At 36.0% G+C, this 23,326-nt stretch overlaps 2 protein-coding genes across 2 annotated transcripts; both read right to left on the bottom strand.

Annotated features, from left to right (window-relative positions):
* On the bottom strand, positions 1–1,250 carry LOC107660516 (apoptosis-associated speck-like protein containing a CARD). Its single transcript, XM_016449840.1, has 3 exons — positions 1,073–1,250; positions 623–871; positions 1–215 (listed from the first exon to the last, which is right to left on the bottom strand). The coding sequence occupies exons 1-3, from the start codon at positions 1,083–1,085 to the stop codon at positions 136–138; spliced, it is 342 nt and encodes a 113-aa protein (XP_016305326.1). The 5' UTR covers positions 1,086–1,250; the 3' UTR covers positions 1–135.
* A 2,017-nt stretch (positions 1,251–3,267) lies between these two features.
* Positions 3,268–21,825, bottom strand: LOC107660041 (WD repeat-containing protein 47-like). The gene is made up of 11 exons (XM_016449215.1): positions 21,094–21,825; positions 16,508–16,625; positions 14,383–14,564; positions 10,248–10,490; positions 9,981–10,041; positions 8,957–9,114; positions 8,265–8,434; positions 7,072–7,242; positions 6,842–6,973; positions 5,542–5,760; positions 3,268–4,611 (listed from the first exon to the last, which is right to left on the bottom strand). Exons 1-11 carry the CDS (start codon positions 21,711–21,713, stop codon positions 4,469–4,471), a joined length of 2,217 nt encoding a protein of 738 aa, XP_016304701.1. The 5' UTR covers positions 21,714–21,825; the 3' UTR covers positions 3,268–4,468.
* Between the last annotated feature and the right edge of the window lie 1,501 nt (positions 21,826–23,326).

Raw genomic sequence — 23,326 nt, 5'->3', positions numbered from 1 at the left:
ATATGGAACACAAAGTAAAAAAATTATGAAAAATTATGGTTAAAGGTGTTCAGTGACATTAGGGAGAATAACTGATGACAGTTTTAATTTGTGTGAACTGTTCCTTTAACAGCATTTTTTTACATTGCTTCATCTTCAGCTGCATCTTATTTTCCAAGTGACGTCTGTTTCCATGTCTTGGTTGCAGGGGTCTTCAGTTTCTTGGGTGCAGGGGGCTTCATTTGGTAAAGAAAGATTACAGGATGTTTACTAACACTGTGGACTAGACTGTATTTAATATTTGTTATTAATTGGTGTTTCAAACTTTAATCTAAAAAATAGACTTTTGACTGAACAATGTATTAATGCTAATTTTTGCTCAAGGACAGGATATCAGCAATCTTATTTGCTTTGCCTGCCAGCATTTTCTTTTTAATTTCAGTGTTCAATACAGTAGCCTACATAACATGCAATTGAAAACAGGTTTCACTCACTATTCAGTTTAACTGGAGCTGGTTGTTCTGGTTGCCATCGATGTAATCCATTGCCTCACCACCTGATATCAGCTCACATTAGACTACCCATACAGGTAGGTTCAAGTTTATAAACTTATTAAACTAACACCAACTGTAGATTCTCTTACCCAAGTCTCTGAAGAGGTATGGTTCATGATTTCTCAGAGCATAATAAAAGTCATTTTTCACTCGGTGTCCTCCAGCATTAAGCGCTTCAAAGAGCTTTCTCATTTTGCCCTGGCTGGTTTGTTCTGCTCTGATCTCTGCATATTTTTCCTCATGTATTATGTCCTCATTTTTTAGTTCATCTGCTATTGCCATCACTGAGGTAACCCTCTGAACAAGCGCAGCGTAGTTCCCATCCACAAAATGGGCCTCTGGGCATAAAAAAAAAAGATCATACATTGCATTTTACGATTATTTGTCGGCTGTACATTAAAACAATATTTCAAGTTTTTGTAACACGTCATTATAAAAATAAATAGACTGGTTAATTATTTAAGCGTACAAAACAGAGATTTACATTGGCATCAAACTATTGGAGTTGCAAGTCAGATCGCGCCGCTTTTCTCGTTTACCAAAGCTGCTCATCGTTATGGATAACGGACCTTGATCCGCGAATTAAAACGAAATGCCGATCAGCCAGGTACTTTTTAAACGCTTAATATACCGCATCTAACACGCAGTCGTAAAATTCAGCCTGTTTAACCGAACTAGTTTCACGTAAAGAGAAAAGTTGCACACTTCACGTGGCGCCTAGTGTTGGGTCGTTCTTGAACGATTCGTTCATTTTGAACGAATCTTTAATGTGACTCGGGAAGAACGAGTCGTCTCGGGGAGTGATTCGTTCAGTCGCGCATGGGCAACATCCTATAGGTTCTGTACTGGAATTAGTCAAGTAGTTCACCTGGTTCGAGTCTTCGGGTTTTTCCGAGTCGTTAATTCATCACGTGACAGCCTCATAAACCCAAACCCGAAGACTTGTCAGATAAGAGGTGAGGTGAGCTAATCATAAACTGAAGACCCAGGTAAACAATTAATTAATCTTTTCTGTGTCTTATAGCAGTTTTGTATTGTTTGTAGTGTGATCAACGTTTGCGTTAGTATACGTGTTAGGGAAGTACCACGTAACATTTTAATTATATTTTGCTAAAATGAACGAAATGACTCGAAAAAATATTCGTTCATTTTGCTGAACGAGACTCAAAGGTCCGAGTCGGTAAAATGATCCGAACTTCCCATCAATAGCCAGTGAAAAAAACGAAAGCAGTTTTCAATTTAGCCTAAATTACATGACATAGGTTTGACGTGTACATTAAGGCGTTACGTCCATCACCCAGCTGCTTCACGCCATTTGTATATTAGTAGTATACTGTATCGCTTATAGCCTAGGATTTCAATAAAATAAGTGGATTTTTTGCTTGGTCTAGAATAGATCATACAACTATTTTTTTTTCTATTGTAGCCCATAGGCGGAGTTTCATTCACTGTAGTGTGTAACATCTCAAGTGTAACAGGCTATGCAAATATGCAGGGTCTGCGTTTATAAATGCAGAAATAACATTGGATGTTACTTTTTTAGAAACGTTGTATTTCGACCGTTTATTTTAGAAAACGGAGGCATTTTAGATGATCTTTTGACAGCAGACCGTTTGAAAAATGAAAACATCTGTTCAAAATTAAGACAAAACGTTATTTGGACACATTGTCCATAGTTAATGTGATGTATTAGGCTACACCAGTGAATTTTTCACTATTAAAGTGAATCAGCAAGAAATGAGCAACTAGTGCAGGGCTGTCCAAACTCGGTCCTGGAGGGCCGGTGTCCTACAGAGTTTAGCTCCAACCAGTTTTGGGGAAAGTTACTTTTAAAAGTAATGCATTACAATACTGCGTTACTCCCTAAAAAAGTAACTAATTACGGTACTTAGTTACTTTTTATGGAATGTAATGCGTTATATTACTTTTGCGTTACTTTTTAAATATGAACAGGGCTTGATTGTTTTTAATATAAGAAGTTATATTTATAGCAAATGTAAAAGCCCTTTCACACCAAAAAGTGTAATGAATAAACCTCAGGCTGAAGGAAAAGTAAATTCACATCTGTACAGTAGAACGCAGGAGAAGAAACACTCTTCAGCAATAAAAAAAAAAACTGAAACACAATTGTTAGTTTATCTAAAGTCATTTTTGCTTATTAGCATGGTTGAACTGGATCAGCAAAGGTCAGCAGCAAAGACATTGGTTAATAAAATGGGATTAGATACATTTGTGTTATTTAACATATTTAATTATTGCAGGTTTGCGTCATATTCTGAGTTTGCATTTCACTGTTTTAATTCATTTTGATGAATACTAAATCAGTTTTTTGTGAGTGGGATGAATTAATGCACATTCACATTTAGTCTAGAACTACAGTAACATCATGTTCACACAGCGCACACAACTCGTCTGCACTTCCGATTTCTCCCAATATGGGGACAGGAGACTTGTCAGTCAATAAATGGGAAAACAAAGTAACTGGCGTTACTTTTTTGAAAAAGTAACTCAGATATTTTCTTGTAAATTAAAGAAGTAATGCGTTACTTTACTAGTTACTTGAAAAAAGTAATCTGATTACGTAATGCGTTACCCCCAACACTGGCTCCAACCCTAATTAAACACACCTGAACCAGCTAATCAAGCTCTCACTAAGCATAGAAATTTCCAGTCAGGTGTGTTGAGGCAAGTTAGAGCTAAACACTGCAGGACACCGGCCCTCCAGGACCGAGTTTGGACAGCCCTGAACTAGTGCTTAATGCACATGAATGGAGGCGTAGCAGAGAATAGGGTTATTTATTCAGACTTGTCCCACCAGCCTTTACTGTAGTCACTGATGTCCAAATATGATTTAGAAAAGATTACAGGAACGACACAATATTTCACTACATGACTTCAAATGAGAGCTGCTTCAGCATGTAAATGTGTCAACATGTTAGTTTGGCTTCGTTTTAAAATTAATAACATCAATAACAACAAAAACTTAAGATTAAATAATAAAATCTACATCATTAGAAAACATACAACATAAACTACTCAAAAACAAAGTGCTATCGAAACAAAACAGGAAAAGTGCAAGATCATAGTATCAAACGATTTCACCTGTTTAACAAACCTATGTGCCAACGCCCAAAACATTTCATTTGATGGTTTTAGCACTATGTATAGACTGACATTTATAGGACACAGATTCCCTTCATCTACATTTAAAAATTCAATACTTTGAATCATGCCATCGATTCAGAGGCACTCACAAGGGCTGCAGACTGTTTCAAGCAAAAAGAGTATAATTCAAACATTAACCACTTTAAATGAGACTGACTTGACAGCATTTACAAAGGCAGTTTACATTAACGTTGCTTTTGATATTTGCACGAGCAGCTGAATTTCGAAACAGTATTTGCAGCAGGTCATAATAATGTTCATTTTCAGGCAAGCATTGGACTGCCTGTACATCTTTCACTCAAACAGGTTGCATTCATATGGTTTGCAATGATACATCAAAAATGACTCAGATAATGAATACTGCATCTATTTCCAGAGGCTAGATTCAAACAGGCAAGTACAGATGTATGGAAAGCGGACACACAGAGAGGAAGGCCACAGTATAGATCATATGACACCACTGAGTCTGTGTGGAGGGACGGTTCAGTGTTTGATAAAGGTTATTGAATGGGAAGCACATACATAACAAGCACACAGCAAAGCATCTCATCCCAATGTGGCTCAGGGCCATCAGACACACTGGCAGTCAATCAGATAATATGTACATAAAAAGGCTTTGCACTTATTTCAGCCATTCACTGATAAAGAACTCAACTTCCAGGAACACAAAATAAATACACACTCATAACAAACAGACTCAAAACAGAAGCACAGCGCACACACATACTTTATATACATGTGCTGTTTCTATCTAGTGGCCAGAGCTGGCTCTACGTGGCTTCTGTCCAGAGTGTGACAGTGCGGTCAGCAGAGGAGGACAGGAAGGAGAGGTGATGTGTGTGCCACCTGCACTGAATCACTTTATCAGCATGCTCTCCCACAACGGTCAATGGCAGCTGCTTTGTCAGGTCACCTGTGCACACATACAATCATCCAAAACATAATTGCTTTAAAACATACTGTAAATGCTTAAAAATGTTAAAATACATATTTACATTTACAAAATTTATTGTAATTTTTTTCTTTTCTTTTGACTGTTGGAAACCTGATAAAATATTTTGTGTTGCCCCTTTGTCACACATTGAATACATGGAGGAAAATTACGCAAAAAACAACAACAAACAAACAAAAAAACAACAACATCATCAACAAAACTGAATATTTTCAGAATTTATTACATTTCTTTTCCATTATGAGCTTTCTTCTTTCTACCTCCATGCAACCATGCAAAAATGTAAATAATTCAAAATGAATTTCTACAGTCTTTTTTTTTTGTGGGGCATTATATGGAGGTGTAAAAATCTATTAAAATAAATTACAATTAAACAAGTACAAATAAAAAAACATTTCTCATTTTCATTTAGTGTAACTTGATGTACTAATATAAACTTAAATGCAAGTAAAAATCGATAAAAGCTATATCAAATTAAAAACGACAAAAACTACTAAAAATGACAAAATAAAAAAATAAAAACTGATTCAAAATAAAAATTATAATAGTGTCTTGATACTAAAATAACACTTGTTTCATTTGAGGTGTAAAAATGTAGTCAAATAAAATGTAAATGTAAAATAAATAAGTTAAAAAAGTAAAATAAATAGATGTTGAGTTGCAAGGTTATTACAGTTACCTAAAACTTAAAAAAAAAATAAGAATAATTCGTTACTTGAAATAAAATAAACTTTAACTGAAAGAAATAAAACTGAAATAAAAATCTATATTTAAAATGAATATATTTAAAATACATTTAAAAACAAATAAAAATGACAAATACACACTAATTCTACAATGAAAAATTAACATTAACACTCAGGGTAAACTGAGGGTCATCTGAGATCTCACCTTGTAGGTCAGTGACGATGACCTTGGTGTCGTAGGATCCCGTGAGCAGGTAATGAGCGCCGGGGGAGAAACGCACCGATCGGACATCACTGGAGTGCGGCTGGTACGTCTGAACCATGCGCCCGCCTCTGATGTCATACAGCATACAGGAGCTGTCCTCCTGCCCTGATGCCAGCAGACGCCCACTCGGGTCCACTGCCACCGACGCCACAGGACTGCCTGTGAATTCACACACACAACATAAACCACATGAACAAACACACACTTACTATTACAATTGCTAATGACCAAATCCAGGAGACAAGATTTATATTCATTTTATTTAGTCAAAAATTTCTCACAATACTTCTGAATGGGGCATAAAGAAGTAAAGACGCAATATAGGTTCGGTTTCATAGACAGGGCTTAGCCTAAACCAGGATTAGGCTATAGTTCAATTAGGACATTTAAGTAATTTTTATAAACATACCTTATAAAAAAACATTACTGTTTTAAGATCAGTCAGTGCAAGTTTCCTTCAGTTGAAACAGCTCAGATTTACATTTTAGTCTAGGATTAGGCTTAAGCCTTGTCTGTGAAACTGGGGGATAGTGTCATACACTGTGCTGAACAATTAGAATGTATTATAGGAAAAAACAACAACAACAACAAAAAACTTTAACTTTTAAAATAAAATAAAATGTTTAAAAAAAACATTGAACAATTAGTTGTCAGGGCAACATTTCTCATTTGCAGTTAGTTTAAAAAGAATAAAAATAAAATATTTATAAATATAAAATGTTATTAAAAAATGACAAAAACACAGAACATTATTAAATGTTTAACTAAAATGAAAATGAAAACAACATGTAAAAATAAAATCTGATTCAAAGTACTTATAAAACCTACATTTTCTTAATGATACTAAAATAAGACTGGTCTGAAAATGACTTAAATCTTGTAATATAAAACCAAAATGGCAGATTAAAGCACATTAGTATGTAACATGGCGGCCACGTAATGTTTCCAGTGAATCAGGTCAGATATACAGTTTCCTTGCTGGAAAAACCAGGTCATACCGGCTCAAGGTGTTCAAGCTGGTTTTTGAAACATGATAGCTGTTACCATTTCTGATCAGCTTGACCTAAATGCTTTACCATGACCATTTCAGCCTTACCAGCACTTGGTCAACCGTCCAACCAATAAGCATAAATGACCAGCGTAGACCAGCTAGAAACCTTGTAAAACCAGCTAACATCAAAAACTGGTGTTTTTTAGCAGACAAAGTGCTAAAGAGTAAAATAAAGCAGGTGAAGCCCACCTGCACCTTGGAAGGCCGTCCCCACCACTCTCACACAGCTGGGCACTCGCAGGTCCCAGAAGCGCACCGTCTTATCCTGAGAGCCGGACGCCATCATCCAGCCCCCCCATGTGTACAGAGACAGGATATGACCTGAGGAGAGAAAACACATACAAATCACATTAGGAATTAACATATTTACAAGAATCTGTGTGTATATAATATAAAGTCATATATCTGTGTGTGTGTACCTGTGTGTCCGCTCAGCGCGTGCAGGCCCTGTCCTCTCTGGCAGTCAGTTGTATAGATGTTACAGTCTCCGGCTCCTGCACTGATTAAAATGGCCCCTCCGCTCTCAGGACCCTCCATAAATGCCAGATCTCTGATAGTCCCATCATGCATACTGAACTCCAGATCAGGACCTGAAGCAGAGAGAGTCATTGAGGACGTGTGTGGATTTAAATACATAAAGTAAAAGTCAAAATGCAACTAACAGATATCACCATACTTTACCAGTTGATTGATTACATTAAGAATTGTAAAAATTGTTTGTATTACAAGTTTACATTTACATTTATTCATTTAGCTGATGCTTTTAATCCAAAGCGATTTACAATTTGGGGAATACATCAAACGATTCATCTTAAAGAGGCAAATAGACACAGGAAGTGCTCGTAATACCAAGTACCAAGTACAAGCTAGACTGGGGATTAAGTAAAGAGAAGCAAAAGTTTTTTTTTTTTAGGATGAAGTCAGATGGTGACGAAAGAGATGAGTTTTCAGCTGTCGCTTGAAAATTGTCAGGGAATCAGCATTCCGGATAGGGGTGGGAAGATCATTCCACCAGCCAGGAACGGTGAACAAAAATGATTTGGAAAGTGATTTTGTGCCCCTCTGTGATGGTACCACAAGTCATCACTCACAGTTCTCTGAAATATTTGCTTAAATATGACATTATCTAAGTAAATATGCACTAATTTGCATTTCCATGCAATAATTTCCAGAACAGAAATCTGAACGTAATGATAAATCCAGATTCAAAATTCTTGTTTTATTTGGTTGATATATTAGAGATACAGGTTTTTACAGAATGGATTTTAGATATTTCTTTACATTTTTAAAAATTATTTATTTATTTTATGATTTTTTTTAGGAATAAAATATTATATAAATCAGGTGAATGATACATGAACAAACACCTCTGTAAAAACCTCCAGAATATAAATAGAAATGGTTGGTTTAAGTAATTAAGTGCTACTGAAGATTTCAGCCTCAGTGCAGGAGAAAAAAAAAACATTTTGCAAAAAGATACGTTAATTGTAATTAAAATCTACAGATGCAAATAGATAAGCCAAATAGCCTAAAATCTTAAAATAGGCCAGTGCATGACAAAAAAGCCTGTAGTGTCTTGCTTAAAGATTCATGAATATTTGTTTGTAATCACCTGTAGCATTGCAGGTTTCAGGGTTGAAGGGCAGCACTTTGACGTATTTATCATTGGAGCCGGTGGCCAGTAGTTGTCCACATGGGCTCCAGGCTACACAATATATGGAGCCTTTGTGATGCTTGTTCCTCTTGAAGCGGATTACAGGAGGTCTACTTGTGCCCGAACCACTAAAAAAAGAACAAAACAACTACAGTACATCAACATTTAATGGTCAACTGAAAGATTCTGATTCTCTATGAATTAACAGAGCAGTTCACCCAAAAAGGAAAATTCTGTCATCACTTACTCGCCCTCATGTTGTTCCAAAACAGTATGAACTGTATAAAAAAGATATTTTGAAGAATGCTGGTAACCAAATAATTTTGGTTCCAAACATTTTTCAAAATATCTTTGTGTTCCACATAAGAAAGAAATTCATACAGGTTTGGAATTAGCAAGTACAATTTTAATGAAACATTACAAAGACAAATAACATGCACTGATAAATCATTCACAGTAAGAACAGGAATATGTATTAATGTTTTCTAATAGCAGAGAATTCAAACACTTCATAGGGTTTTTCATTTTCTAGTGTTTATAATCACAGCTGTATGGCTGAAATAACGATTTCAGGCACTTGCTTGTATCCCATCATCTATAACATGCTTGATCATTTAAATGGGTTTTAATGCAGCATGTGGGCAGCTGACCTCGTGTCCAGCGTGTCAGGATAGGCACACACACGCAGCATTTTAGAGTTGGAGCCGACAGCGTACAATGTCCCTGTGGGGTGGAAGGCCACGGCCCGGACCGCCTGCGTATCCTCCAGGGTGTTGACCATCACAAACTTGGCTTTTGACTTATCTTTCTGCAACACACACATATAAACACATTCTGTATGTGAGAAGGGTTCATTTGAAGATTAGGCGATATAGTAATCCCAAATAATCCAGACCAATCCCTAATCTGTGTTTGATCTGAGAAGTTTCAAGAGCTGTAATTAAACCAACACTAAAGCCTTTAAAGAGAGACAGAATGTGTTATTCAGTGAATGTTAACCATGTATAACCTGACATATGAAATAAAAGTGGCTCATTTAGTATGAAACAGGAGTTTAGTATAAAAGAAACAGAAAGAACAATTTGCAAAAACACGCAATTTGGTGCAGCTTGTAAATCAATGAGATCTTTATTAAAACATATATTTAAAAAAGCAGATAAATATCAGTTTTCACTCTATATCTCAAAAGAATATGTTTTGAAAAGATTGATTTTTTTTATATATTTAAATGCTTTATAATCAAAGCTCCCTAGTTTTTATTGAGGGGTAAAACGTACAAATAAACATTCCTAAGCCTGATGGATCATATTTCATACTCAAAATTTACCAAGGTTTTTCTAAAAATTACTATATAAAATGTATTCTTATGTTTTGAAAAATCATAATAAATTACACATTTACAAATACACAAAAAAATGTGTGTACCATAAACAAAAGGGAGTGTTTTTAGAATGATATTATACTTTAAAATTATACCTAAAAGACCTTTTACTTGCTAAAAAAGTATAAACTATCAATCAGATTGACAGAAGGCATGTAGTAGATTGTCTGCAAAAAGATTTTTCAGCAACACTGATCATGTTGATAACTTAGTGGCCTTAGAAATTTGCATATCAAATATGATACAGTCGGCTTTATTGGATTTATTATGTTGAGCTGTAGGAGGCACTGTACCTCTGGGCCTTTAGAGCAGGTCAAACTACTGTCATTGTGTCCAGTTTTGTCTCTCTGGGCACTGCAGGAGATAACAAACTCTTTTTAAAACCCCCTTAAGAACCCAAACAGTAATTAAAAAAACATTAAAAGCAAATTTCACTTTTAAAAACATACTGGAACTTGACATGACAAAAAGCTCCCAAAACAATCTTACATTATGGATGCACTGATATAGAAATTTTCAAACTCTTTCAATGAAGGAAAATGATTGAGTGTGACTCTCACCTCTGGGGTAGTTCAGGAGACTGGCTGGGCGAAGGGAAGGCTGCTTGACCTACTGACCTCTGAGGAGTGCTGGTGACCACATCGCTGGCTCCTCCACACCCTTCCTGTGTCTGTGGTGTGGCTGAAGCATCTCTCGCTACACTGCTGTTATTACTACCTCCATTACACTGCTGAGAGAGAGCCTGCACCTCTTCCCCCAAATCATCCATTCCCACATTTAGCTCCTCCAGTCTCTGAATAGACCTGCACACATACACACAAAAACATGAAGCTTTAGGGTCATCTTGGAGCTAGTCATAGTCTCAGGATGGCATGGCCATGGGCTGACCATATGATGCATACCACACACAACACAAGCCAGGAGCTTTCTCAAAACATACAAATACAAATTAAATTGAAATCTAATTTTGAAGTAAAAAAATCAGTTTGTCTTTCTGAAGATTCTGCAAGTCAGTAACCGCAACATTAATTTTTTTTTTGCTGAATTTTAAAAAGTTTGTGAGTTTGTGAATTTTAAAAAGGTTCAAAATGAACTTGTTGCCAAACCTAATGAGTGAAACTTTGCCAGCCATAAACGTTTCTTACCAGCCATGAAACTGTATATTGCAATATTTATATACACTTTGTATATACACGATATACACTTTGTGACTGTGCTGTGGACCTTTTTATTCAAGGGTTTAATCCGAAAAACTTGTAACAAGCATACTATAAAGAAACTATTTATGTGGGTCAAAGACGTTAAGATGTCCGCATCAAAAGAAATTGACAAAAGTGATTATATGTCCATAGAAAGCACATTAAATGTAAGTAAAGTGTCTACTTTTAAGGTTTCAAATAAGTTTTTGGAGAATAAAATGTTAAAATTTGGTTGAAATAATATTACATTGTCATTCAGTGTAACACAATATTTATGTAAAAATTCAAACATGCTTATTCTGACTTGTACATGACTTGTACAATGAGTACAAATTCTTACTGACAAATGGGCAAAACCTAGGATAGTGGCAAATTTTAAATGTAAAATTACAACTAATTAGTATTTGGGGTGAAAGTAATTAGTCTTTTAATATGTCACAAATTGATTTTTGTTGTAAATATGCCTGACAAGAATATTACACTGAATGACATTTTAATGGTGTCTTCTGTAAATCAGGGAAAAATGTATGATATTTATTTTTTGCTCGGAAAAACAAAAACAAAATTGCAATTAAATTAAACAGAAAACTTTTTTATTTTTTGGGGGAAAAACAACTATTTAAAGCAGTATTACACTTATTGTTTTTATGCTTAAACCCTTTTTCGTCTTTGACCCATGTACGCAAGTAATTTTACATGTTGCTCATACAGTCGCTTTCTGTCAGAGTGACCAGAATAAAAACTGCAACATGACCATGAATACTAAAACTGCAAACATGAATACTAAAAGTAAAATTTCTGGTTAAATGGGACTAACTTTGAGCTAGATTATAAGATAAATTTTTATTCTAGTAATAATTAGAATCATTTTTCACGGGTTCACTCACACACTGTGATAGGATATTTTGTAAGACAGAAAATAGGGATGTCAATTTTCAATCATTCCCATGATCGAACGTAATTTAAATTAACGATCAATTAATTGATTAATCATTAACCTGCAAAATGTGTCTATTGCAGTGGCATATATTATTTCTGAACATTTACAAATGGTGTCATTTGCTTTGGAATATTGAGAGAAAACATGAAGATATGAGAAAAGAGATGGGCTTTGTCCTCCTGCTCGTGTCCCATGCACAGCCCTGTCAGAGCCCAATATGAAACAATTATCTGGGAAAATTATAATTAAACATAACGTAGTTACTAAATTTCTACTGCTTTCCATGTTAAAGGACTTTGCATTGTTCCTATTTGATGTACTTTTAAAGTTTGTATCACATTAAAAGCGTAATTTGTACATTAGTAAATTATTTTCGCAAAAGATCCAGCCCCGTTACTCACAGCCGCTTGCATGTGTTTTGCACATGAGCCGCACGCACCCCTAAATTAAATTGCTTAATCGACCATTGATAGCTTTAATCGATTACATCTCTTATCGTCAATTAATTAATCGTCGATGAATCGTTGACATCCCTAAAGAAAACAAAGAGAGCACTGGATTAAGTGGATATTTGGCAACAATCCAATGTAGGAAATAATACTTGCAGAAGCCTTCTACTGTTTGTCTGCAACAGTGCAGCTCTTTATTGCATGTGCAGCTTGTGAACAACTCTCCAGATAAAGACGATTAATATCTATTGATATCCAAAATAATATTTTTTTTAAAACAGTATCAAAATATGGGCTTTTTTTATGCCCCTGGACTGATGAAAGACTTTTTTCATTACACACACACACACACATCAAAGTGCATATAGCTTGTAAAATGTATTTGTGTTTTCTTTGGGGATTTCTTCACCCCCTTTAGGGTGCATAGCTGCTCGCGGCACCATCTGTAGAGGCCTGAGATTCATCTCATTAGCCTTTCATTTGAAATTCATCTTAATCTCTGCCAAACACCACCCACCATTACCACAACTGGTAATTTCCCAGTGGTCAAGGGGGTTTCCCCCTGAAAATCCCCTGAAGCAGGTGGCATAAGGCCAGAACACACAGGCATACACATTTTTATTAGTTTTTAATCTATTTTAAATTTAATTTCTGTGGCATTATAGTAAACTCCTAAACTTGTCCTCACTACCAGCAAGGCTTCTGTTGACAGAACAATAAGTGTTTCTTCTGCCCTCCCATCCCCTCTGACACGCTGCGTTATTTATGGCTGTGGCCTTTAATGATGATGACATCACCAGTGGAACAGCACGGCATGGTTCCAAAACCTCCCTTTGTTATGATTCTGTTTTACAAGTGCACCGTAACCACAGCAACAGAAGAACTAGAGAAGTATCAAAGCCGAACAAGAGAAGAGGGTCCTAAAATGAGTTCAGTGATTCTCAGATTTCAGTGTTTGCACCATTAAATAAACTAACTTTCTTGTAAGAGGTAGGAAAAAAAATAATTTGAGTGACGCACAACATCAATAAATATGCTCCAAAAAAATCCTTACAATTGGCAGATTTTCAGAGAGGATTACTGACACATTTGGAGTCTGTTTTGTAAAGAGGGATGGATTTATTCAAATCTATTTTTTTAAATAATCTAAAATCATTTTGTTTAGGCTTCAACCTCTCCTTAATCTTGATGAATCTCTCATCTCTTTCCATTATTTATTGACACACAGAAAGAAACCCACATGTCTGTGATTCAAGGGCCATCGAGTGGGATGAAAACCCGGCAAAATGGAGGCTTACAGTCTACTAATAACTCACAAAATATTATAAGGACAGCAGGGTTCAAAAATCCACACTAAAAACACAAGATTTAAAATAAAACTTAAATCTAGAACTAGAAAGTAATAGGATTTTGTAAAGCTTTAACATCATATCGAGTGCTGTCACTAAAGCAAAAGAAGACAAACCAAATAAAACATTTTTAAACATTTTTTATTCAAATTTTTATATTTATAATACTGTTGTTTTCTGTAAAAACTAAATTATGTATTAATTTAGGAAAAATCCTAAATAATAAACTACTTCACAGACTATCCATACACTACTCCACAGTATTATTGTATATATATATTTGATAAAAATATGAATTTCAGGTATTATTAAAAAAATGGTACAGCCTACTTGTCAGGCTGGCGGACACAATTTGTCTTGGGAAGCACGAATGCAAGCTACTACCCTGCCTGGTAATAAATAAATCACTATGTAAATGGGAGTCTAAAGTAGGCAAATGTAAAACCGGTCTAAGAGCATGTGTGTGTATATGTGTTTGTTTTCCTTAGGGAATTCTCCACCCAGTTCCCTGGTAGCCTGCTGTACCATCTGTAAAACCCTGAGGTCATTCTCATCTACATCTCAATAGCCTTTCATTTGATATTCAACCTGCCTTGCCTTTTTCTCTGCATCCTTTCCTTTTGCTTTTAGCAGCATCAGATTTCACCTTGTGTCTCTGTGTTTGTAAACTTCAGCTGGTGTGATGCATGTCAGTGCAGCTCTAGAACAAATGCTGACCTTTGGATGTGATGTTACTGGTGACGTGGAGCATGGCTGACCTGGTAAGGAAGGTTTCTGTGAGGTTGTGATTGGCGGTGGGCGGGCCCTCATGCTGCTGGACTCCGCCCTCTCGCAGCATCTGCTGGTAGAGTTCCCGCTGCTGCTGCTTCTGTTCCAGATGTTGCTGCACACGCAAACGCTGGCGGTAATATTCCTGAAACTGCTCTGTGGAGTCCCGCAACTATACAGAAACAGAGGAGACAAAGATGTGCTGAGATGTAAATGAGAAAGAGGTATGCTAAACGCTGTGCCTCTAAAGCATTCTATGGCGCCCACAGATGGGTGTTTTCAGAAAAATGCCTAGCATTTTCAGCTGGCTAAAAACGCTTTGGTAGACACCGCCTTACTCTCATTTCACACTAAAAGTTTATGAGTAGACAGACGCTGAAGGGGAGTCACTTTCTGGTCTGATGAACAGATTTAGCACATCACAGCTCCACAGTGATTACTACCACAGATTAAAAACCCAGACAGGAAACTGTGTGATGTTGTCACAGAGCTCAGAGCCACTGCAATTAACTTTCTGTAATCCGAGATATCAACACATCTAGACTACTAACCATTGGCAACAAACCACATATTTCTTTAAAAATATTCAAAGCATTTGGATGAAACATCAAAGTAGATGTAAAATATTAATTTGCCTACTACATCCAAATATAGTGTTAAAGTGTTGATATACAAGTAGCTGATGTTTTATTTGTTATAATAACTTACCAAATAATTTTAGCAAGCCTTAAACAATATTTAGGCATATAATAAAAAAAAAAAAGATTCCCAGAGTCAAGGAGAGCATATCACAGCTGGAATGACCACAGCAGCTTTCTGTAAACCACAGGATATGGACTAAAGGACAGTAAATGCTTGTCATAATAACTAATAATCCTCTGTATGTTTGTGTGAGATCACAGAGAAAAGGAAGATGGGTGGGTTTCCTGATGGAAAGTGACCTAAAGAGAACAGGGCTGTGTGTAACAGGGCAAACAGAGCAGAGGGAAAGCATGAAGCTGATTGGCTGTTCATTTAATGGTCCTGATTACACACAATCAGACTCATAACAAAGATTACAGTTAAATAGTCCAGAACTCTTGATTAAAAAAATATATACAAATCACATCCATAGCAGGGTTTTTATAGTTAAAAACTGCAACCAGAAAAACTTACATTTATTTTATTTTAACTAGTCCCTAAGGCAATACATCTCATTTACATTATCTTGATGTACTAAACTATATAGACATATTTTTTTTTATCTTATAACATGACAAAAATGCCTAACAAAAACAAAACTTTAACTAAAAGTAAAATAAGAACAGAAAATATAAATATGAATACAAATTACAAAAGCATCTAATGATACTAAATAATGCTGCTCTATAGCTCAACATTTCAATTTTAACTTCTTACAACAGACTAAATGTCAGCATTCCAGAACTCTATTCACAACAGTCACTAATGGTGAATATTCTAGAACTCTTTTCACCACAACCTCTGACAGTCAACTTTCTAGAGCCCTTCAAACAAGAGAAATCTGTAAAGGTCAACATACTAAAACTCTTCACACAAAAAGAATGTGAATTTATCAATCAACATTCTAGAATATTTCTAGTGACATACCCCCACAAACACATGCCTAGCAACTGTAGCTTAGCGACAGCCAATCTAAGCCCTCTGCAACTATGCAGTGATAAAGTGGAAGCTGAGCTAGCGTCTCGGTCCCTCGGGGAACCATGGTTACATACGTAACCTAGAGACGTTATTTATGACCCTGCTCAGGGATACAGGCTGTTTCTGATGGAGGAGAGAAAACATGAAAACTTCTACGGCTCAGACATATAATTACAAAGCATGCTGTAAAACAGCAGTCACAAATTAATCAGAATGTCACTAAAAATTTTCCAACTTGAATGCTAAATATTGAAATATGTTTGGCATCATGTTACTTTTTCAATTATTAGTTTTTTTATTTTGTTAAATTTAGTGAACAATTTATTAGGGGTGTCGTTTACTAGTGTTTATTTTAATACTGTTCAATTCAAATAAAGAACATCATTAACATGAACGTATTGAGTGCTTGATCTAATGTTCAGGAAATATCAATGGATTAATTGACCAGCAAAGTACCTCATTCTTCTCTGCAGAACCAGGGTCTGGGGCATCCTGACCCGAGGCAGAGACCGGGCGAGAGTTTTGAGGACCGGGTGAGCTCATCATTTTATCAGATGGAGTTTCAGTTCTGGAGCTGCAAGACCAGAGAGTCCACATTATTTTAGACACACACCTCACCTTTGTAATTATTTTGTTCTGAAAAGATTGTGCTTTCGAGTCATTCTGTTCTGCCACACCCATCTCAGAATTGAATATGGACAGTGGCATATTGTCACAGGGTGTTTTAAACAATAACACAATGCAACAACTAACAATACATATGCACTACCTTCAAAAGTTTGGAATAATTAAAATGTTTTAAAAAAGGGGTTTGAAATAAGTCTCCTATGCTCACTCATAGACTCATTATTTTATAAAAAATCCAGTAAAAATATGAATAATGTGAAATATTTTTACTATTCAAAATAACTGTTTTGTAATATATTTTAAAAAGTAATTTATTCCTAGAAGACAAAGCTATTTCTCTAGTCTAGACATTTGTGTCACATGAAAACTTTTTTGGATGCGATTAATCGCGATTAATCGTTTGACAGCACTAAAACTAAAGTGACTTTGCATGTATGTTTCTTTATCTTCTGCTATATTTCAAGAAATAATATATTGTATATCTTGTTTCGTTTGCATTACTATTAATTATTATCAAGATAATTACTATACACCACTGTTTAAAAGTTTGGGGTTGGTAAGATCTTTTTTGAAAGAAGTCTCACCATGGCTGCATTTATTTGATCAAAATACAACAAAACAGGAATACTGTTAATTATTATTGCAATTTAAACAACTGTTTTCTATTTTGATACATTTATATGTAACATAAAATGTAATTTATTTCTGTCATGCGAAACTGAATTTTCAGCAGACATTACTCTATTCTTCAGTGTCACATGATCTTTTAGAAACCATTCTGAAATACTGATTTGGTGCTTGTACAAATAAAAGCAATTAAAAAAGCAATGCCACATAATGACAAACAAAATGAATCAAACATCACATGTGACAACTCATCTGACAACATGGCACCATTTCTGTGTAGGATGTCATGATGACACTGATGATACTCACATGTTGTGGCTCATCCTCGGCAGACATAGCGTTGTTCACACACAAAGCTTCCAGAAACTTCTGTTTCGAAACAATGTAGCGGAATCTGAGATGACATGGAAAAATGCAGCAATATATGTGAAGTTAAACCAACAGTGCCTCATTTTTATTGAAATATTCATATAAATAATTTGGACTGCTCTTAATTTGGGTAATATTGCTGCTTTTATATTGCTATATTCAGTGAGCTCTTAAAAACTTAGTGTTAATAAACAAAATCATACTTTAAAATTCTAATGTGTAGAAGACTACATTTCTTTTCTTTACATTGAAATGCAAGTAAACTCCTACGAGATACGAGGTGCAATTCTAGAAAGATTCTGAGCTGATCTCTCACCTTTTTCTGTCAAATTTATCCAGACACTCAAGAGGCTGAATAAACTGTAACACCTCATCCCACTGTCCATCCAGAATGAGCTGCCTGCATGAGAGAGGAATGAAAGACAATTTGACTTATAATAGTACAATAATAATACCACCTTCCACGACTAACAATTTAGACAAGTTTAGACTATATTCAAAGAAACATTTTCCATGAAAACATGAGGTTCAAATCAACATTTCATTATCTGACTGGTATTTATTAACATTGTATTACACTCAAATAGTACATTAGAGACAATATAAAACATACTACATCTAAGTTCAGTAAGTTTAACATGGTGATGAAACTCTGAATTTGCCTTATTATCAGTCTATTCCTAACTGTATTCTGGAGTTAAGCAGGGCAGTGGTGTGAAAGGCACCTTTGTTTATAATGGGCCCAGTTTCTGAAAAGGGACCCAAACTCTTGTGCACTTATTCAATGAGAAATGAGTAACGCTCAAAGCAACACAAGTGAGCCATGGGCTGTCGGTCGATTTGAAACTTAAATCAAAATGGTCTATAGTCTTACTTGAGTTTAATAGTAATGGTGAAACAAATGCAACTCAATTTTATCACATCAATGCAGAGTAAAACTGCTTTAAATAGGCAAACTCAACCATTACATAAGGTGTCGGCAACCTATATGGCACAAGTGCCAACATTGCACCACATTAGCAGTTAAAAAAGCAGTTTTTACCTGAACCTTTAAAAATGGTTATGTGGGAGGGTGGATGGTACAGTGAAAAATTAAAAAATTAAAAATGGCACTTCATAACATGCCGGCTCGTGCATTATATGATTGGCTCATAACGCCACCACATTAGGTTTTTAATTTTGATTTAAACTCAGCCTGAGTATAAGGTGCTTATGGATCAAACCTGAGGAAGAGCATGTCGTCTGAGTACAGGCCGTTGATGACCCCGCTCTCCTTCTCCAGGGCCAGCATGCTAATGTGCAGCTTGCGCGTGTTCAGGAAGTCCAGCATCACCTTGATGATCTCCACTTCCTTTACATTTATGATCTCCTCAGCCGTCATGGTGGCAAGCTTTCGCAGAAAGAATGAGAACGAATGCATCATTTAGCAGATGGTTTTACCTATAAACAGCTATAATATACACTTTCTCAATCAACCAATGGTCATCAGGCCATTGCTTAGGCTAAATAAAAAAAAAAAAAACATGAATTTATAAATAATTTTTATGGGTATTTTCCCTCCCCAGATCTAAGGCTAGGCTATAAAATATAGGACTTTAGGGCTCCTCTTATCACAGCGCTTATGACAATGTTTCCAATTGTCCACCCTGACGGCAGTCCTGGTTCAACATTAATTAACAGCATTGCTTAACATTTCAACATTTACTAATACATTATTAAAAATCAAAAGTTGTGAACAGTTGTATTTTTATTACATAATGTTAACAAAGACACTGTAACAAATGTACTGCTAATGGGACTTTATTATTTATTACTTCAGTTTATAAACCCCTTGATGTAGCTATAAAACACTCTGCGCTTGAACACTACAAGTGAAGAAGTAACAACCGTTCTAATTAAAATACCAAACCAATGTTATGACAAAGAAAAGTCAACATACCAGAAAATGCAAATGTAAACACACAAAAGCATGGGAGGTGACCTGACATTCTACCAAAACAAAAACAGCCCGTTCCTCAATACTATCACATCACACATCCAACTTAACCCATTTAAAATAATTTCAAATAATTCTAATGAAAATACCACTTACATTTTTGTTTTAAAAACATACATTATTCTTGATAGCTAAAGGAATTAGTCCTATAAGAATGAGAAAACTATTTATTAATATTAGATATTAACACAATAATATTATTCCTTTAACAATGCTCTTAATTTGAGATACACAACTATATATGTTTAATCTACAAAAAATGACAGGTAGATTTGTAGTAGTTATTACAGAAAATCTAAAAAATAGGCACTATACATAAATGGTCACCCATGCATTTCTACAACAAGCACAATGGTAGTATCTTATGAATTGCTTTTTGGGATTTAAACCTTTAACCTTATAGTATTAGAAGCTCAATCTTTGAACCACTAAACCACGCCACCCCCAAACATGCAATATGGGAAACGCAGATTTGCTTAATTCCCACCGCTGAACCTGCATGAGGTCACTGCAATGCATCTAACGTTATCTAACCGTTTACACTGATTATGTCCCAAATAAGCCACATTACATCCCATCAGGCACCAGTGAGAACGGATCAGAAATCATTCTAATATGCTGATTTGCTGCTCAAGAAAAAATTAGTTGAAAACATTTCTGCTGCCTAATATTTTTGTCGAAACCGTGATACACTAGCATTCAAACTTTTGGGGTAAGAAAGCTAAAAAAAAAAATCAATACTTCTATTCAGCAAGGACGCACTGAATTGATAAAAACATAGACATAATATAGACATAATATAGACATAACATAGACATGATAAATAACATAGACATAATAATAATGTAATAATGTTACAAAATAAATGCTGTTTTTTGAACTTTCTATTCATCAAATAAAATATCATGGTGTTCACAGAAAATATTAAGCAGTAAAAACTGTTTTTATAATAATAATAACCATTATTAATATTTCAGCACCAGTAACAACTGATAATAACTGAGCAGAAAATCAGCATATTAGAATAATTTTTTAAGAATCATCTGACACTGAAGACTGAAATAATAGCTAATGAAAATTGTAAATTTTTTATTTACTCAGCTTTGGTGAGCATAAGAAACTAGTTTAAAAAATATTTAAAAATATTAATTATTCTTAACTTTTGACAAGTAGTGTAAACTAAAATAAATAACTAAAATAATAATAATAAAAATGACATTTTTTTATTTAAAGACATCGTGGTTTTAATAATTACAGCTAATTCTCTAAAAATCAGCTAATTTGCACTGTAATAGTACTATCCAAATAGTGCCATCGATCATATTAAATATGTACAGGTTATAGTATTCTGGAGTTTGTTTTAAAAGGGTCCGCCACCTTAAACTCAAATGCAGATATTTCAGGTGTATCGGGTGATGTTTACCTTTCCGGTGACTCCTCAAAGATGCTGTGACATCCCGAATTCTCCATCATCACACTGCGGTTCAGGTGTTGAAAATTAGCAAACGAGTATGACATGGGTGAAGTTTTACCTCCGTCCGTTCCCGCTGCTCTCTTCTCTTGGCCAGAGAGACCGTAGGACAGGCCATCCAGCGCCGGGTTTAGAGAGCGTGTCATGTAGGTGTCCGCAGACTGTGGGCGCCGAAGAGGGAAAGCAGGGTATGGGGAGAGCTTGCTGATGAGTGGAGTGAGGAGGTCTGCGTAAGCGGCCTTGGCGGGTTTAACAAGCCGATCCACATGGATATTGAGCATCTTCTGCTCAAAGGCGCAAGAAAAGATGCTGGGCGACAGGTTCTGGAGCCAAGAAAGCAAGCTCAGGTCGAGATCATCGCAGCCGTTCCCGCACAGCATGTCTATTCCCAGAAGAATCTCACTCTCTGTGATCTCCTCTCCGGTAGCTTTGCTCTGGCAGAACTCGACGCAGCATTCGTACAGAAGGCCTTTAATGAGAAGCTGGAATAGACGGTTCCGCCACCATGCCGCAGGCCTCCTCAAAACACTGCACGCGTGCTGTACTCGGGTTCCAGTCCTTGAACTCGGCATGGTTGGTGAGGCGGGGCAGCGTCAGGAGAAGGCAAAGCTTGCTGTAGTCCTCTTTAGATGGACAAAACTCTTCCAGAGCATGCAGACATTTCACAGCCTCCTGCATGGTCAGCTCCAACTGAACACAGAGAGACAGAATGAGAGAGAAGCCAGAGCCATTTGCAAACAAGCTCTAATCAGTTTCTCACATGGAGTTACCATGGTTTTTTGGACACAATACTCTCAAGATCAAGATCAAAATGCCAGTAAAATAAGCGTATCAGAAACCAACGTCTTTTCGACGTCTTTTCAACGAGTTTTTGCTGAGTGGGCAGTGTCTATGGTTTTTACCTGATCTCGGATCAGTTTCATCAATTGGTAGAAATTTTTAACAAGACATTTGTGTAAATAAAAGGATGAGAAGTAGTTAATATATATTTCTGGCCTATATATATACAAGCTCTCCATAAAACAAAACAAGCCCTGCAAATTAATATAAAATATTTTAAAAGCCATACAGACACTTCATATGTAATGTTATTTCGTCATTTTTATGGCATTTTTAATAAGGTTTTTATACATGTTTTAGCCTGATTTTTTGTTTTTTTTTGCATTTACACACTTTTGACCAGCAGCCGTCACCAGCATGTGGTGTTTCGAGCGCTTCGAAACAGTGAATAATTTTGTGCAGCAATTGGTTCAATTGATTCGAAGCTTCAAAAAGGTTCGTTTCGCCCATAGTACGCAGTTTGCGTTCAGCGGATATTAAGTCGTTATTTTTGTTTTCTTCGCGTACAAAAAGTATTCTCGTCGCTTCATAACGTTACGGTTGAACCACTGATGGCAGATGGTCTTTCATACTTTTCTGGACCTTGACAGTGTAATTTACTTGGCAGTCAATGGAACAGTCACAAGCCTCCCGGTTTTCATCCAAAATATCTTAAATTGTGTTCCGAAGACGAACGAAGCTTTTACGGGTTTGGAACGACATGGGGTGGGGGGGAGTGATTAATGACAAAATTTTCATTTTGGGGTGGAGTAACCCTTTAAATCACTCACTGTATTGACAGCATTTTCATATACACCTTAAACACAATATGCGTTTTCAGAAGTTTTTGTTACATTATAATAAATTAAAGAAGTTTGTTTTATTAGTTTTTTGTTGCATTGCATTCAGTATTCATTTTTTAACAGTTCCATTAACAATTATAATACTACTTCTAAGGAACCAGAATGGTTACGGGGAAGTCGTGGCCTAATGGTTAAAGAGTCGGACTCGTAACCCAAAGGTTTGTGTTCACAGTGTGTGTGTGTTCACTGCTGTGTGTGTGCGCACTTTGGATGGGATAAATGCAGAGCACTAATTCCGAGTATGGGTCACCATACTTGGCCACATGTCACGTCACTCACTTACATTTTTTATGATTCCCATCCCTAACCATAATTACTCACTAAGTCAGGGCTGTCCAAACTCGGTCCTGGAGGGCCAGTGTCCTGCAGAGTTTAGCTCCAACTTGCCTCAACACACCTGACTGGAAGTTTCTATGCCTAGTAAGAGCTTGATTAGCTGGTTCAGGTGTGTTTAATTAGGGTTGGAGCTAAACTCTGCAGGACACCGGCCCTCCAGGACCGAA

Source organism: Sinocyclocheilus anshuiensis, unplaced genomic scaffold, assembly GCF_001515605.1.
Source record: "Sinocyclocheilus anshuiensis isolate Anshui unplaced genomic scaffold, SAMN03320099.WGS_v1.1 scaffold850, whole genome shotgun sequence".
NCBI classification, from domain to species: domain Eukaryota; kingdom Metazoa; phylum Chordata; class Actinopteri; order Cypriniformes; family Cyprinidae; genus Sinocyclocheilus; species Sinocyclocheilus anshuiensis.
Note: the sequence above shows the minus strand (reverse complement) of the source record. Positions and strands in the feature narration are given on the sequence as shown.

What these genes read in the sequence shown, in the direction of transcription:
- LOC107660516 (XM_016449840.1), bottom strand. An exon ending in ATACCTCTTCAGAGACTTGG is followed by an intron (nt 216 to 622) that starts GTAAGAGAATCT and finishes TACCAAATGAAG; the next exon opens with CCCCCTGCACCCAAGAAACT.
- LOC107660041 (XM_016449215.1), bottom strand. Translation starts at nt 21,713, where the DNA reads ATGCCGAGTTCAAGGACTGGAACCCGAGTACAGCACGCGTGCAGTGTT. An exon ending in CCTGACACGCTGGACACGAG is followed by an intron (nt 8,435 to 8,956) that starts GTCAGCTGCCCA and finishes TTCTTTTTTTAG; the next exon opens with TGGTTCGGGCACAAGTAGAC. An exon ending in GACGGCCTTCCAAGGTGCAG is followed by an intron (nt 5,761 to 6,841) that starts GTGGGCTTCACC and finishes GTGAATTCACAG; the next exon opens with GCAGTCCTGTGGCGTCGGTG.